This window comes from Delphinapterus leucas, chromosome 6, assembly GCF_059928025.1.
Source record: "Delphinapterus leucas isolate spDelLeu-1000000601 "Yukka" chromosome 6, BTC_Dleu_Yukka2, whole genome shotgun sequence".
In the NCBI taxonomy this organism is placed as follows: Eukaryota; Metazoa; Chordata; class Mammalia; order Artiodactyla; family Monodontidae; genus Delphinapterus; species Delphinapterus leucas.
Window position 1 is genome coordinate 8,213,305 of NC_143134.1, and position 18,107 is coordinate 8,231,411.

General features: G+C 41.4%; 1 protein-coding gene across 5 annotated transcripts in view; it reads right to left on the reverse strand.

The window, feature by feature from the left end:
• SPOCK3 (SPARC (osteonectin), cwcv and kazal like domains proteoglycan 3) overlaps positions 1-18,107 on the reverse strand; it is a 424,772-nt gene that overhangs the window by 255,375 nt on the left and 151,290 nt on the right. For 4 of the 5 annotated variants that reach the window (XM_089912671.1, XM_089912669.1, XM_089912670.1 and 1 more), the window contains one exon: positions 2,030-2,144. The exons of the other annotated variant lie outside the window; for it this stretch is intronic. In XM_089912671.1, the coding sequence (XP_089768797.1) occupies positions 2,030-2,144 (115 nt within the window). The remainder of the gene's footprint in view (positions 1-2,029; positions 2,145-18,107) is intronic. 5 annotated transcript variants of the gene reach the window in all.

Sequence of the window (18,107 nt, forward strand, 5' to 3'; positions counted from 1 at the left end):
CCCAGGCAGAGCTGGCCGTAGTCCTGATTCAGGCCGCTTCACCTGCCTACACTCAAATTTAGCTCTTGGCCTCGGAGAGTCTTTACCAGGTTAAGGAGGTCCTTTTGTCTGTAGTTAAGTCTGTTTACAGTAAGTCAGAGAAGCAGTGAGATGCACATGGGTAAAAGGCACTGACACAGGTGTCAATAAACAGGAGTGGATGCTCTGAAGCTCCCTGGCTCTGTGACATCAGTTACTTCAGCGTCTCCCAGCTCATTGGTCAGCGGTCGTCAGGAGACCATCTCTGCCCCAGACATGCTATTAACTGGGAAGTCTTCACTTGCTCTCCTCCTAGGGTTCAGGGAGCTGGGGTGAGATGGCAAAAGAGCCTTTCCCAAGGTGTTAAATGTGGGTGCATGGAAACCTCCCCGGGGTCTCGGAAACATGTAATGAAACAGTTTTGCTTCTCTATGAAATGAAGCGATGAACTCTCTACAACTTAGGGATTCATTTCCACACCATCCTCCTGACTTCTCAAGTAGAAATCGCCTCTCCCACACCCCTACATGTATGTTTACATACTAATATTTTAAATGTTTGAGGACTAATTAATAGGAACTCCAAGAAATTCAGAAACTGTTTGGAATTCTAAGGAAATATGGAGAAAAATAAACTTCTGGCCCAAAGTGTTGCTGTCCTCCTATAAAACTGACAGAGAGGTCATGATTGCCTGGGGGTAAATACCTGATAAATGCTTCACCCCTCTGTGACTCCCCAGCGCCCAGAGTGCGCTGATTTCAGGAAATGCTCTTTCCTGGGAGGCTCCTACACTTCCCGGCCCCATGCTGTGCTTCTCTTTCCCCCCATCCCTCTATTACTTCCATGAGGAAGTTACTGATATGACACGATTCTTTGTCCCAAATGAACTCATTCCCAAAACTCTTATCTCGGCTACACTGACCTGCCCCTGTATTTGGGTTCAGCCATCACCGCCTGGGCAAGGGGAATGAAGACCCCCGCTAATCTACTCAGCACGGAATAAGGGGCTTAATGTGTAAGTGCTTTCCTGTAAATAAGGAACATCAAAGAAACTTAAATGCTGGCTGTTTCCTAGAACTGCTATTTACGTTATCACTCTCTGATGTTCTTATTCTGGGTCGGCTGGTGTGTTTGACTAACACAATTTAGATGTCACTACACTAAAGTCAGAAACCAATTTGTCTCTGAACACCCCTGAAATAGCGAAATTCTCTTGCTCATTTGATGTAAAAAAAAAACATGAACCACAGCCACTGTCACAGAAGAGAGCGTTCTCGTAAAGAGAGCTCCTTTTAGAGTAACAGAGGGAGTGGGCACACCTGCCGCCTCGGTCAGCTACCCCGTGTTTGCACTTTGTGGGTTGTGCCATGTTCCCATCCTGACTCAGCACCAAAGTCCACATCCCGTTTCTAAATTACTGGCACCTCTCCACATGCAACCTACCCGACAGAAGCAGGGCTGATCTTGACCTAAGATATTTAAACACTCTCTTCTCCTCATGGGATTTTGTGTCAGCCTTCAGGGAACAGACCCCAGGGCTTCAGCAGTACCACTGCTTCCTTGAAGACCCAGACCTCTATTTGTGACTTTTCATCTTTTATTTTTAATAAACATCAATCATTCACTCTTTTTTCCTATTAACTTTGTTCCTAACTCTCCCCTGAGGGATACAGGACTTTTTGGGTTGGCATATGCAGAAATACTTAGATGATACCCAAACTGTACTTTCCTTAAACTTGAAAAAAGTATAAGTATGCAGATATAGCCCTCTAATGCAATCTTCACAAAACCCTCTTTTTCTAACAGTATATGCCTAAATTCTACAATCTAGAGTAATTCTGACTGATAACAATGTTTAACCCAAGTGAATCATGATTGTATTAGCCAAGGTTTTACAACTGTTTCAATAAACTCTGGATAAAAGCTTAGCAGACGTTGCCAAACATTTATACTCTGCAGTAACTCCTGGTACAAAACCATTCAGTCAGTGGGACTGAGTTTACGAGGTTACCTGTGCGTGAGCCTCCGCTGACCAACGCAGACTGCGGTCTGAGAACCTTGAATAATGCACACTTCGTGGCGACTACATTTCAGCCTTAAGCACGGGTCTTTAGTTGGGTCTAGAGCTAAAAAAAAAAAGAAAGAGATTGCACAGAAAACATTAAAATAAGTTTCTGTACAATGGAGGTTCTAATCTCATCAAACACAATTTGATCAGGGAATTTACAGAGCGTTCAGCTGTATATTTTGTTCACGTTTTTCCTCTATTAAGAGGTACTTTTGCTTCCACTCACGTAACACAGAGTCAACAGAGATTTGTAGTTTAGTCTCATCCATTCTGTTCAGAAGCTGAAATGCACAAACCCCTGTGATCAGACTATGTGTGATCAAAACAGAAACTTTACGACCAAAACTCTCTGTAGTTGCTACTGCCTTCTAAGCATTCAAGGTGGAGAAATGAAGGTAGGGTGTGTTGCTGCAATATTTGTATCAGTGAAGAATTATAAATTATACTTCTGCTTTTCCTGGATGGATGCAGGTGGGTAGAAAAAAAGGCTGAAACCCAAAAGGGTGTCAGTCGCCATTAGAGTCTTGGGATCTCCAAGAAAAGTCTACAGCTGTATGCGGCGCTGCCTGAGGGCATCATGGTAGGAAATGAGATGTATTTTTATTTTTAAACAGTTTGCCTGACATCGGAACTACTGTATCTCCAGAAAAAAACCTCTATCTTGGTGGCTGCCGACACAAAACTGTGTAATTTGTTGCTGTGGTTTTTTTTTTTTTTTTAATATCAGTTTTACTGCAATATAATTCACATACTATATGATTTATTGTTTTAAAGTTTAAATTTTGGTTAAGATTTGGTTTACTATATGATACATTCTTTTAAATTTTAAAATCTGCAGCATAGTCAAGACCCATACCCCTGTGTTGGAACCCCACAAACGGGAAGATAATCAAAATTGCAGAGGTTCTCCCCAAGGAGCAAGGGATCTGAGCCCCTCAAAGGGCTCCCTAGCCCAGGGGTCGTCATTCAACTCAGCATCAAAAAACAAACAACCCAATTAAAAGTTGGGCAGAAGACCTGAACAGACATTTTCCAAAGAAGACATACAGATGTCAACAGGCACATGAAAAGATGCTTAGCATCAATAATCATGAGGGAAGCGTAAATCAAAACCACAATGAGGTATCACCTCACCCCTGTCAGAATGGCTGTTATCCAAAACACAATAAAAAACAAGTACTGGTAGAGCATGTAGAGAAAAGGGAACCCTTGTGCCCTGTTGGTGGCAATGTAAAGTGGTGCAGCCACTGTGGAAAACAGTATGGAGGTTTCTCAAAAAACTAAAAATAGAACTACCGTATGATCCAGCAATCCCACTCCTGGGTATTTATTCAAAGAAAACAAAAACACACATTTGAATAGATCTATGCCACCCTATGTTCACTGCAGCAGTATTTACAATAGCCAAGACGTGGAAGCAACCTAAGTGTCCACTGACAGATGAATGGATAAAGAAGATGTGGTACATATATATAATGGAATATTACTCAGCCATAAAAAGGAATGAAATAATGCCATTTGCAGCAACATGGATGGACCTTGAGGGCTATTATGCTCAGTGAAATAAGTCAGATGGAGAAAGACAAATACTGTATGATTACACTTATACGTGGAATCTAAAAAACAAAACGAACAAACATAAGAAAACAGAAATAGGCTTATAGATACAGAGAATAAGCTGATGGTTGCCAGAGGGGAAGGGGTGTGGGGGGATGAGTGGAGAACATGAAATGAGGTACACACCTCTAGTTACAAAGTAAATAAGGCACAGGATGTAAGGAACCTTATAGGGAATAGACTCAACAGTATGTAATAACTTTGTACAGTGACATATGGTAACTAGACTTACTGAGGTGCTCATTTTATAATGTACAGAAATACTGAAGCGCTATGTTGTACACCTAAAAAGAATATAATATTTTAAGTCAATTATATTTTAATAAAAATTAATTCAATGGTTTTTCAGTATTTGTAAAACTATTAATCAATTTTAGAATAGTATTATCACCTCAAAAAAATAGCCATACCCTTTAGTTATCACACTTATTCTCCCAACCTATGACAACCACCTACAGTGGGCACTCGCTAATCGATTTTCTGTCTCTATAGATTTCATACAAATGGAATCATATAATATGTGGTCTTTTCTGAGTGGTTTCCTTCATTTAGAACAATGTTTTCAAGGTCCAACCATTTAATAGCTGCATCCTTACTTCATTCTTTTATGTTGCTGAATAATATCCCATTGCATGGCTATTCTACATTTACTTGTCCATTCACTGGTTGATAGGCATTGTGTTGTTGACACCTTTTCTCTAGTTTAAATAATACAGCTATTGGTGATCTCTATTGGTGATGCTTAGTGATATTTTGTTGTGATTAATTATGGGGGGGGGGGGCCAGAGAGGGAGTTGGTATAGATAAGGAAAAGGCTGAGTGTCCAGTTTGGGTACAGGTCAAAGTTGAGAGAGAGAATCCATGAAACACAGCAAGTTGAAAATAAAATTCCAGTGCATGTAAAAGAATAAAGCCAGGGTGACCAGAAGAATGTGCATTTGCAATCTTAAAAAGTATCTGGGAGGATCCTGGGCTTTTCACTGGACATGAAACGCAGATTTGAGCCAGTCTTTTGTAGACAAACGTAGGTAAACTAGAGCTAATACGTGGTGTATGAATCGAACTTAGTTTTACGAATATGTTAAATCTTAGGCATATTTAGTCAATAACCTAAATAAATGGGTTCATTTTGACAATTAATGAATCCAATAAAATATGTATATAAAGATATATGTGTATATATATATTGCATATAGATAGATACATATTTTCTTCCTTTAAAAATACAAAGTATAGGGCTTCCCTGCTGGCGCAATGGTTAAGAATCGTCCTGCCAGTGCAGGGGACGCGGGTTCGAGCCCTGGTCCGGGAAGATCCCACATGCCGCGGAGCCACTGAACCTGTGCACCACAACTACTGAGCCTGCGCTCTACAGCCCGCGAGCCACAACTACTGAAGCCCATGCGCTTGGAGCCCGAGCTCCTCAACAAGAGAAGCCACCACAATGAGAAGCCCCTGCACCGCAACGAAGACCCAACACACCCAAAAATAAATAAGTAAAATAAATTTATTAAAAAAAAAATACAAAGTATATCTGTGTAAAACTTTTATTTGAGATTTCAAACAAACATGAAGTTTAAAATAAAGAATATGAACACATATATTGATAAAATATTCCCCAACAGACATAGCATGATGTTGGGTTGGCCAAAAAGATCTTACGGAAAAAGCCAAATGAACTTTTTGGGCAATCCAATAAAATGGTCAAGACATTAAACACATGTATTTGCAACACAAATCTCCCATTTCCTCCAGTCTAAGCAAAACACTTTCTGATAAGCAATGATTAGCTCAACTATATTTTCTCTAAATTTCTAAGTAGTATCAAAAATTAAGATAAACTATATTATTTTATTCCCTATAAAACATTAAGCATTCTTTGTTCAGTATGAAAATGCAAATTTCTGTGACATTCTCATTATACCGTCAGTTTAAACTGCCACTAATTAAAAAACTATTATACCTTGGAATCATACGATTTCTTGTTGGACAACATAAAAGAAAAACATACAATAACTTAGTACACATTAAAAATGTCTTGAGCTATTTCTAGTCCTCAGTCTATTCTGATTTTTAATTATTAATATGATTATATTGATTATATATATATTATTAATATATGATTAATATTGATTAAAATTAAAGAATTCTAACAACTAAACAATGACATTGCACCTACAACTGTGCCTTGTAAACGTACATGTCATACATTCATTGTTGATATAGTTAATCTAGGACATCATTCTAAAAAAGGAGTGTTTCCACTCTGAAATAGAACACTATACAGTACATATAAAACTATCACGGTTAATCTAATCTAATTGTACTTTGAATGAAGACTATTAACAGTTATAGTTAGTTATTTCTTTCAGTTTTCTTTACCTTATACAGCCCACATTAGGTAATTTTCAAAAGTTCCATGACCCTCTCATGTTATATCTATTTAATAAGACAGATCAGAACTCAAAAATTGATGTAGAGTGAGAAGGAAACTATCAGAATACAGCACATGAAAAAGAATTTAATGCAAGTTTGGCATAAAACTTTACATAAATGATCAAATAAAAGAGCAGGAGCCTTTGTCAAGAGATGGAAAATATAACAGAAAGTGAACATGAGGAAGCCCGTACGGAGAATCTGCAACAAGAAGACGACACTTTCTGTGCATGTGATTTTAACCATCTGTACTTTTGAGTAGAACTCACATTGTTGGCAGCTTACAACTATAAAACATCACAGGCTATAAATACAGATGCCTGAGATTTTATTCTTGAAATCACAACAATGACACAACCATTTTCCTCTTGGCTGAAGCCCATGGATCACAACCAATCCTGTATCTTAGAGGCTGGATAAAACCATCTCCGCCCCCCGGCTGCGCTCCGTTCTTTCCGTCTTTTTCAAATTACCTAATCCTATTGTATCCTGCATTAGTGTTTTTAACTTTCTCTCAATCACCCAGTAAAGCCACACCTAGGAAGATTTCAGCTAGTGCATTCAATTCACTTGGTTATGTTCTTTTCTTCATCTACTAATCTAATAATAATAATCTAATAATTCAAAAATCTTTCTCATTGATATGAACTAACCTGAGGACTTAACTGATATTTTTTTCTCCTTTTATTACTGAAGTATAGTTGATTTATATTATATAAGTTACAAGTGTACAACATTTGATTTTACAAGTGTACAAGTGATTCACGATTTTTAAAGGTTACTCTCCATTTATAATTATCATAAAATACTGGCTATAGTCCCTGTGTTGTACAATATATACTTGTAACTTATTTTATACCTAATAGCTTGTACCTTACTCCGCTGCCCACTAGTAACGACTAGTTTGTTCTCTGTATCCGTGAGTCTGTCTCTTTTTTGTTATATTAACTAGTTTGTGGTATTTTTTAGATTCCACATATAAGTCTTTCTTTGTCTGACTTACCCATGTTACTGCAAATAGCAAAATTTCGTTCTTTTCATTGTGCTCCTAAAGTGTATTGCATTTCAGCACACATGACACCGCATACCCTACGTGCTCCCCACAGACTCAACCCTTTTACTGGAAGAGAGACGAGTAAATAGGTAAGTAGAATACACTGTTGGGTGTAAATTATATACGTGTGTGTGTGTGTGTGTGTGTGTATTTAGCTTTGTGGTAACAAACACACACACACACATGCAGATGAAGGGATTATATAATGGTGAGAGGATTCCCTATTCAGGGAGTGAAAGACAGTTCAGGATCAGTGAAATGCAAATGTGGGTGATACCAGCAAGTAGTGTGGGAAAACACTGGAGATGTAGATGGAAGCTTCTGACCCACTGGAGTTTCACCTTGTCAGTAATGCTACATGGTTGAGGGACTTTGAGTTGGGGAGTGGTGCAGTGAGGTTTGTCACACACAAGAATCTGGAGATGCTCTGAAGAGTACGTGATCAACAGGGGAACTAACAAAATGTCCAGGAGAGAAGGGATAAGGAAGATGGGCACCGCAGGGCAGGGCAGAAATGGTTTCAGGGGCCCAGGCAACGCCTGGTTTGAACAGGTGTGTGGAGGCAGCAACCTGAACCCACTGAAGAAACTTTTTGATTCTCCCTTCCACTATGTACACTTTGTCCAACATTAATATTGCTGTAACTGCTTTTCTTCTTCTGATTTGTATTTTCCTGGTGAACTTTTCCTCCAATCCCTTTATTTTTCAATTCTTAATTTTTATATTTTAAAGGCAGCTTTCGAAACCCTTAGGTGGATTTAGAAGCCCAACCTAAGACAATTTATCTCTTTTTCTGTTTTACCTATTGTAATTTTTTTTACTATAATTGGACTCTTTTCTATCATGTTATTTTGTGCTATCTATTTTGCAGTGTTCTTTTTCCTTTGCTTTTCTTTCCCCTTTCCTGCCTAATAGTGTATTGGTTGTATTTTATTCATTTAGCACCTTTGTCCTTCCTGCTAGTTTGGAAATTATGACATCTCTTTAGTTGTTTACATGCACAGCTGGCATAACTGATAAGAATACCCATATAGTAAGTAGTTCATCCTCCTCCCGAAGGGAACTAGGACCTTCGAACACATCAGCATCAAATCTTTGAAATTCAGTTTCCTCACCATTTTCTCTTTTTTTTTTTTTTTTAAAGAAGATGTTGGGGGTAGGAGTTTATTAATTAATTAATTTATTTTTGGCTGTGCTGGGTCTTTGTTTCTGTGCGAAGGCTTTCTCTAGTTGTGCGGCAAGCGGGGGCCACTCTTCATCGCGGTGTACGGGCCTCTCACTGCCACGGCCTCTCTTGTTGCGGAGCACAGGCTCCAGACGTGCAGGCTCAGTAGTTGTGGCTCACGGGACTAGTTGCTCCGCGGCATGTGGGATCCTCCCAGACCAGGGCTCAAACCCATGTCCCCTGCATTAGCAGGCAGATTCTCAACCACTGCGCCACCAAGGAAGCCCCCCCATTTTCTATTAGTTACACCACACGTTACCACCCCACCCCTGCAAATTAGTCATTTTTTCTATTATTATTATTTTTACTGACATAGCTCATCTAAAATTATTAACTCTACCAATTTATGCCCATCATTGCTTCCTGCAGTTCACTCTTCCTTTTGGGTTTTCTTGTATGATTTCCTTCTATCTGTTGAAGCACATCCTTTTGTGATGGTTTCAACAAGCACAATTTGTGCTCTGCCTTCGATATTTATTTATTTTTCGGAATGTATCTTTATTTTTCAACCCCTCTTAAAGGGTAATTTAGCTGTGCCTGGAACTTTATTTGATAATTATTTTTTCTTTACCACAATGAAGATATTAGTTCATGTTCTTTTGCCATCAGATGCCGGTAACCAGTACGTCTGCTTGCCGTCCATGGAGGCAATCATTCTTTACCTCCTGAATATTATAATATTTTGTTGTCCTCAAAATTTTGTGCTTTGGGATGTTTATCTCCAGCTAGTCTAGAGAACATCTAAGCAAATGCACCCTTCTGAATTTCAATTGGTAACATAAGGCATATTTAGGTGATAAGAGAACTCTTTAGCAGTTGGAATAAAACCCAGAAAACAAAGACTCAGTTGGATATTCATCATGATTTAAGAGCAGGTGAACTGTGCCACCGAGAGTTGGGTTTAAATTTTGGAAAAATGTCAACATCACTAAATAGTAAAATCAACATACATATCAGCATTCACTCGGAACCGGTCCCTTTAAGCTTAATTGGATGCTTTTACAAAAAATGAAGTAACCTGCAACCCCAAAATGAGATTAAAAACCTTCCTCATGGTTCAAGAACGAAGCATCAAATATGCTTTTGTTGCTTTTCTAACAATAGTTCACTTCACTATAACTCTACGCTGTGAAACTAAAGGAGGAAGTGGTCTTCTAGGGAATTTTGTAAACCTTGCCAGATGTTATAATGAAAGGCTGTGCGAGTGAGCCGCGTGGAAAGCAGGCTAATGCCTGAGAGTTAATTAGACTTTTGACAGCCAATTATATGGTGTTAAATGTAGCCTCAAGTCTTTGCAGTGACTTTCTGAGTTTGAAACCTTACTATCATTTCAGTTACATAAAATCCACCCACTCCTACTTGGTGTCCCCACTACAAACACTGCATATGGGGGTCTACACAATTCACAGATGCAGATGCAATGGCTTGATTAATTTATTTGGTAATAAATAGATATCAAAGATAAGAGTGTTTATTTCAATAATATCCTATCTTATAAAGGTGTGTTAAATGCAACTGACTACTGCATTGATCAATCAAAGTTAATGAAAACTCCAGGAGCCACAAGGCACAATCTCTTCCTAGAGTTGTTCTGCTCTAGTCAAAGACTGATGAAGATTTTCAACATGACATTCTCTTCAGTTCTTTATCATCCTTTTCCTTTGTCAATACATCATATCGACTCTTAAAGTGATAAATGCTAACAGTGTTTCTTTTATAAAGTAGATGCATTCCAGAAAAATTGGTTACGTGTAAAACTCATTATTTTTACTGGTTTCCATTTTCAAATCTATTATTTCATATATAAAGATGATGACATCTAATGTCCATCATAAAGGTTTATATCTGGGATTTTCTTTCCAATATTAGAGCGAAACATACCTATGATTTGGTTCACATTTACTAAAGGGCTGCCTGAAACAGAATCATAAGGAAAAGTCCCTAAAAATACAACAATAACAGTTTGTCTTATGAAATAATGTTTACCTCCAGTTCCTGCTTATGTCCCCTAACTCTTCTATACCCAATGTCTTCACCTATAAATGGAAGAAATCGGGCTAATTCTAAAATATAAAATAACATATTCTATAATTTTGTGCTTTAACTGACCTGGGAGCCGTGACATTAAAAGATAAGAAATAATTTAGAAAATGAGCACTGAGTTGAAAATATGTTTATGTGACTTTGCATAAATGTGTGTTAACTGCCTAGAACATTTGCAGATGTACAGAAAGTACTCCATTTGCCCATTCTTGTTTGCATCCTAAGGGACAGTTATTAAAGTCCTACAAAACTTCTGTAACTTGCCAGGCAGCTACAAGCACCTACCCTGAGCCACACTCTGCCCGTGATCAGGCCACTGACTCTAAGCTCACTGCTTCCCGAAGTAAATTCTACTCTTCCGTTTTCGCCTATTTAAAAGGAAAACTGATACTGTCCACATGCATTCTCTCTGAAAGGACAAGGAAGCTAATCCCTAAGACACACAATCAGGGCTTCTAAGCACCTACGCGCTTCGTCCTGAAACAGAGGCAAACATCTGATGCTGAGGCAGAGCAAAGGGGAGGAACTGACCCAGGAACCCAGGGCTCCTCCCAGGCTTGGGATGCAGACCTCGCTGGAGAAAGCGACCACCCACTGGGTGCCTGAGCATGTGGCTGACAGGACGGAGCTGGGCCACAGTCTCTGGAGAGCAGGCAACACCGTCCCACTGCCTGCATGGCTGGTATGGGTGCACCCAGGCTGGAGGGAGGGACTGCAGCTGGGGGGCACCAGGAAGCCTCCACCCACGTGCGGCTCAGCTGGCGCTGACGGGAGCGTGCTCGTGCGGACCCTGAGTATCGGGCATCCATTCTCCAGTGCAAGACCTGGGGTGTGAGGCGTCCCCTGAGCCTGGGATGTGCAAGCCTGCCATGGGATGCAGCCCTGCCTGTCTCCATCATGTACCCCTGCCAAGACATAAGAAGAAACCAGAGAGAAAAGCCCCCCCTCTATGCAACGCCCTTGTAGCGCCTCTACTGACAAAGCTGAACTTTGTGTTGGCTACAAAGGCCATGTGCTCCCGGATCCAGCTCCACGGCTGCAGAGAAAGGTCGGTTGAGAGATGACAGGACATAAACTGACGCCCTGCACGGCTTCTCCGGAACGTACTTCAGCGCTTTGTTATATAGTTAAACCACAGTACGTCTATGAATTCAGCCAAGATAATTTTTTTGCATGTTCACAAAAGGACTATTACAAAAATGTTTGTGGCATCCACAGTTATAAGAAAGAACTCAAATACCCATCAGCGGAGGAGTGAATCAGCAAATTGTTGTCATGCAGACAGAATACTACCCAACAATAAAACAGACCCCCAAAAAACCCCGAAACATGCAAAAATGTTGGCGGAGTCTCAAAAACATTATAGCGAACAAAAAATAGTAGACGAGATATACACACAGTGTAGTTCCACGTACATCAAATTCTAGAGCAAGCTAAACTAAATTAAATGAAAGAAGTTCGAACAGTTCGGAGCAGGGATGGCTTGGGTCAGGCCAGGACGGGGGAAGGGGCCGGGGGGTAGGAGAGAGGGCAGATTAGACAGCGTGAGGAAGGTTTGCTCTCTAATTCTACTTCAGCTGAGGTGGTATTAATTCAATGATCTGCATCCACGAAAATGGATCAAACTGTATATTTTAATTTATTTCACTTTATTTTATGTAAATCATACATCAATAAAAATGAGGAAAGCCTCATTTCCTCCTTTTTACGAGGCTTTCAAAAGAAAAATCTCCATTCTCCAAGATAATACTTAAGGCCTTCTCCATGAACTACCTCAGCCCAGCAGAGGACACAATCAAAAATCAAAGATGACACATTTCACCTGAAACTTAGATACTGAAAATCAAGCCTTCCCCATCAGTGAAGCATGTTCTTTTATAAGGTAACTATTGTACACTAAGGACAGGTAGTCAATGAAAAACAAGTAATGACAGGAAAAAGAATGCAGAACCAGATCTCACTTTCTCAAATGTGCACTTATAGGCTGTTGGTAACATCCACAAAAGACTTCCACGTAACACCTTAAATATGGAAAGAGGTTTTAAGTGCGCCCAGACCTTTAAAATGAAGACGGTTTTAGAGAACCAGTGATAATACTGGCTGAAGTAACGAATTAGCAGAAATCACAACTAAATGCTTTTTAACATAGTCATCTTCAGAACACATTTTATGAGTTAAATCTTTTAAAATGTTTGTCAAATATCCCTTCGTTCAGGTCGATGGCGCTCAAACAGCTGTGAACACAACCATAACAGACCATCCTGACAAAGCCCGACGATAATGACCCCGGCAGGTGAGTGAGCCTCGAGGGTCTTCCTCAGCCTTCAGTTTGTCGTTTCCAGTTAATATCATCGCTTACGAAAGACAGTCCTCTGCAAAGGATGGATCGGATGGTTGTTAAATGAAGATTCCATTGACTGCCACCGACTCAGCATGATTAGGTGAAATTCCAAACAACCAGCACAACGAAATCAGAGGACAGTGCACTTTCTGATACTCACAGCCCTTTTCAGTCAGCTTATTCACCTGGTACAAATGAAAATGACTAACTGCTATGTTCTAGAGGACCGCACCTCTAGCACTGACCTACCAGCTCAATGGTTGGCCATTGTAACCACACAGGACCCTCTGGGGCCTACGCATGTCCAGACTCCCGACCATGTCCTCTGCCTGCCTCCTGTTTGTCGAAAAGCTTTAGCCTCCTTGGCCTTCCCCGAGTTACAAAGAATAAATTTAATCAGAAAAATGAGAAATTCCAGAAAGAAAGGAAAATAGTCAAACAAGACAAAATAATACTACTTTAGCCACTGAACAAAGTCAAGGGCCTTTAGTTCCTCCTCCAGGACTATAGATAATATTCTGAGCCATGGCCTTTGAGCTGTTTTGCAGACACTGAAGCCCCCACCAGGTGGGAGAAGTTAACTGCATGCTGCCCACAAGCACGCAGACCCCAGACCAGTTAGAACCAGGTTGATGATGCTGATTTCCGATGACCTCACCACCAGCCAATCAGAAGAGTGTCCACGAGCTGATCACACACCCCGTAACACTTTCCCTCACTCTGTCTTTAAAATCCCTTCCCTGAAAGCCTTCAGCGAGTTTGGGTGCTTTAAGCACTAGAAGCCCTGCAATCCTTGTTTGGCGCCTGCAATAAACACTGCACTTTTCCTTCACCACGACCCGACGTCAGGGGACTGGCTTTACTGCACGTGGGTGAGTGGACCCGAGTTTGGCTCGGTAACGCCACCACATCCAGCCAGTTAACATCCCTAAACACCTAATTTAGAAATCTAAAGACACTGTAAATTTTTGTTGACTGAGGCATTTATCCAAATGTCCAAAACACTCAAAAAGTCTTCCTAGTCACTTATTTGGGTTTGTAAATGGACAAGGCAATGGGGTCCGATCAGATCTAAACCAGAGCAGCATCCATTCCTGGCACAAAAGCCGAGAATGACAAGATGCGGCTCCACATCAAACACATGGAATCAGCAGCGATGAACGGCTGCGTAGTTGTTAATAGTAAATATTAGAAATGTATCTTTCTGACGAGGCTATCGGGAAATAAAAGGAACAGAATGAAAACAATACCATGTAACAACCATCACGAAACTGAAGCATCATTTCACCACATTCTCTGACCTTCTTGTGCTCAGTGGTTGTAACCCTGAGACTGCATCTAACTGGCCAAATGTAAGGAAAAGAGAGCAGCACAGTCACCGACTTCTTGCATTCACAGCCCCATGGTACATCCTTATTTCAGCTGAGAGGGGGACGTCCCGGGGCTTTAGGATGTCGGCCACCACGGCGACATGTGTTGTGTGTCCAAGACAAGCGACCGGACAGCTCCTGGAAACACTTGTGGACGAAGCTGGAGGGAACGTCCACTGAGTGGAGGCCCCCGACCTTCCTGCCCTGACACACAGCCGAGAGCCCCCCTGACAGGTGCTGACATGCTAAGTGGGTTCTGTTAGGGGCCAACCTCACAGAACCCAGCCTGCTGGGCAGGTGGCAGGCGGCCTGGAAGACGGAGCCCCCGTCGCCCAGCAGGAAATACTCTGTCAGGCGGTCACGTGCTAGGACTGTCAGGCAGGTGAGAAGTTTACTGAGCCTCCGGGAGAAGTGTTGGGAAAGTACTTGCCAGTTTCCAAAAAGAATAGCAGCATAAATTCAAAGTTTCTCTGTAACATCCCAGTACCCACCTTTGCAGGAATATTAAAAGTGTCTTGAACACACATTGTTTTTAATAACATTGTTTAACATCATTTTTCTCTATAAAAATAATCATCTCCTGATTTCTCACTGCCAAAAGAAAAAGAAGGGACTTCCTTGGTGGTCCAGTAGTTAAGAGTCCACGCTTCCACTGCAGGGGACACAGGTTCGATATCTGGTCGGGGAACTAAGATACTGCATGCCTCAGGGAGTGGCGTAGAATAAATAAAATAAAATATTAAATAATAAAAGAAAAGAGGGCTTCCCTGGTGGTGCAGTGGTTGAGAGTCCACCTGCCGATGCAGGGGACACGGGTTCGTGCCCCGGTCCGGGAAGATCCCACATGCCGTGGAGCGGCTGGGGCCGTGAGCCATGGCTGCTGAGCCTGCGTGTCCGGAGCCTGTGCTCCGCAACGGGAGAGGCCACAAGAGTGAGAGGCCCACGTACCGAAAAAATAAATAAATAAATAAAAGAAAAGAAAAGAAAAGGAAAAAAAAATTGCTCACCTCTAAAACCCACTAAATCAAATAAAACACCAATCTAGGCACAAATAGTCCTGGCAGCATGGAGAAAAGCGAGGTGGTGAGGTGGGATGCATCCGTTTCTTAAGGCCAGAATAAAAAGGGGAAGCTACCAGTGAGGGAGGAGTTGAAAATATCTCACAATCTCTTAGATTCACTAAACCAGGTGAGTTTCCCGAGCATGTAACTGCAGAAACAGTAGGTGAATTGCATCATGTATTGAAACTGGATTAACAAAATACTATTATTTTATGCAATTCATGAAGTATAGACTGTAAGAATGTTGGAGCTTGAAAAAAATTAATCTTTAAACAAAAGGTTCAGACTTTTACAAACTCACTGTTTGAAATAATAAATCAAATGATTTTTTTTTAGGGCAAGTATTTACTATTTCGAAGACAGAAAAATTAACATCTACTCATTCATTGCATTTTTATTTAACTTGTCTTAAATAATTTACTTATAAAGGAATCACCCAAATTTCATTGCTGCCATTTCTTGCCAGCTGGTCCTGGTTGGAGAAAAATGTTAGGGAAAATGATTATAGTAAAATCTGGTGATGCCCACGCATCAACCCTCTGAACGCAAATGTAAGTAAACAGTGACGGGCAAGTGGTCCCATTTCCCCCAGACACGTTCTCAAGGTGGTCCTGAAGTTCTCATCCGGGGATGGTTACTTACGCGAGGAAGACAGGGCAGGGAAACGTCAGAAGGCGAGTCCCACACCTGCCCTGGTCTCCCCGCGCGGTCTCCCCAGGTCAGGAGGACAAAACTGGTACCAACTAATCTGAGTCAGATTCCTGGACTCACAGCCACCGTCCTGGTAGTTACAGCAGCCACGTGGCCAGAATGTTCCACAACCCTACAGACACAGGTCAAAGACCACTACCAGGGACTCACACGGCAGCACAAAGGAAGATAATTTTGGAAGGCATGGACGGGCCCAGGGACAACAGGACGCACACACTTGCCTGGAAGATTCTGAGCTTACATGATGCATAATGGACATTTTCACTGCTTAAACGATTTTGGCCCCCCATCTGTCTTAGGCTGGGGTTTACCATGTACACTCGGAAGTCAACACCTGGAGTTTATTAGCACTTAAGTTACTCATTCTACTCAATTGCCAGAATTTAATTTGATTCCTCTCTTGGAATAGGTCCTTCAATGCACAGTTAGTGTTCATTTTTCCAATCCTGCTAATTACCTTTATTAATGTTTCTCTGCTTTATTTTCCCTTGTGTCTTTTACAACTTTGATTTGAAGGCTCATCTTGACCAGAACAATCTCTCTCTCCTCTCTGTCTCCTTCCCTGCATCCCTCCACGCCTTGAGGGGCTGTTTGCATTTGGGCCTTTGAGGCTCCCAAACAAGAAATGGGATCAAAACAGGTCCAAGTTCCATCCAGAGGTCCGGCTGCTGGTATCGCTCGTCTGGTCACCGAGCTTACAGCCCAGAGAGGTTTGTCCCAACCCTGCACATACGTCTCCCTCTGGCTCTACCCACAGCTTTACGTGAGCGCGAGCTGCCTTCAGGAAGTAGCTGTTTTCAAACATTACTCCTACTTCTTACACAGAGTTCCCTGCAAGAGCACTTTTAACCATCCCCCGGTAACGGAGCTTCTGGTCGCCTCTGTACTGGGTCAGACCTGAACCCACAGCCCACGCCGTCTGCTCTGCCGGTCCTGAGTTCAACGAGACTGTAGCTTTCCTATTTTCCCTTCTTCATAATTTACTTACCATATCATATCTTTGAGGCATAATCCACAAATTAAACTTAAAAAGTAAAGTTCACCAGAAGTTAATTAACTTGAGTTTAATCTTCATATTAATGTTAAGATAAATTCCTATATTTTTACACTCAGACAAAAAGCATCCAATTCATAAAAAATCTGGACTAATAATATTTTCATACTGATTGAGTCCTAGCCTGTCACAGGGTACTATATTACAGATATGAGAAAAGACAACATGAATAGAATAAATCCTACATGTATTATAGTCTGCTATGAATTGTTTTATTATATGGCTGAGCTATTTCAGTAAAGGGATATTCACATGTGTTGAGGACAAAGAGAATGTATCTCCTTTATTATTCCTTATCTTCCGCAAACACAAATATTCCTTCACTCGACTAATATATTGTATTCTCTCACGGCACTGTAAGGTCCTAAACGTCACATGTTCTGTGATCAGAGTGTTGACGGACACATCCCAGTATTAATGATGTAAGTGGTGAACGGCTCCCCTACCACAAAGCCACGCACGGTGAAGAGAAAGTGTGGAGGTGGGAGAAGAGACATTTAGTTCATGAAACTGAAGCTCTGTCGTAGGATGCCGCTCACCTCCTGTGGATTGAAGGGCAGAGTAAAGGAGATCTAGATCTGCTCCAAGCCTGGAGCAGAGTGTGAGTGCCCGGGGATGGAACAGCAGGAAGAAAACAGGTGTGGATCGTCCCCTCCTGAGCCACCCTGCTCCTGTCACAGGCCTGTCTTCCTCTCAGGTTCGTCCCCGCATCACCTCAACATGCTTCTACTCCAGTGACAGGGCCTAAGCGCCTCAGTCAGGGAGTGAATGTGAGACGTGGACCTACCCATCAGACCTAGTTCCTCAGGATTTGTAATCTGGACCAGCACAGGAGGCAGACAATGCTAGCTCTCACTCTAGCCATTACCTTCACGCTCAGCTCAAGCCAGGGTGGATTTATTTTGCTTGACACTAAAGCTCACAACGTATATAAACTCACCACAGCAGGAGTAGCTGCTGATTTACTTCAACAAATTAAGAGAGAATCTGAATGAAAAAGAGGAAGAGGCTGAAACAGTCCCAACTTACAAGCCTGAGAAACAAGAAATCAACCGCCATTAAATAAAGTCAAGATTTTAGGGCATTTTTTGAGGGGCGGGGGTGGGAGC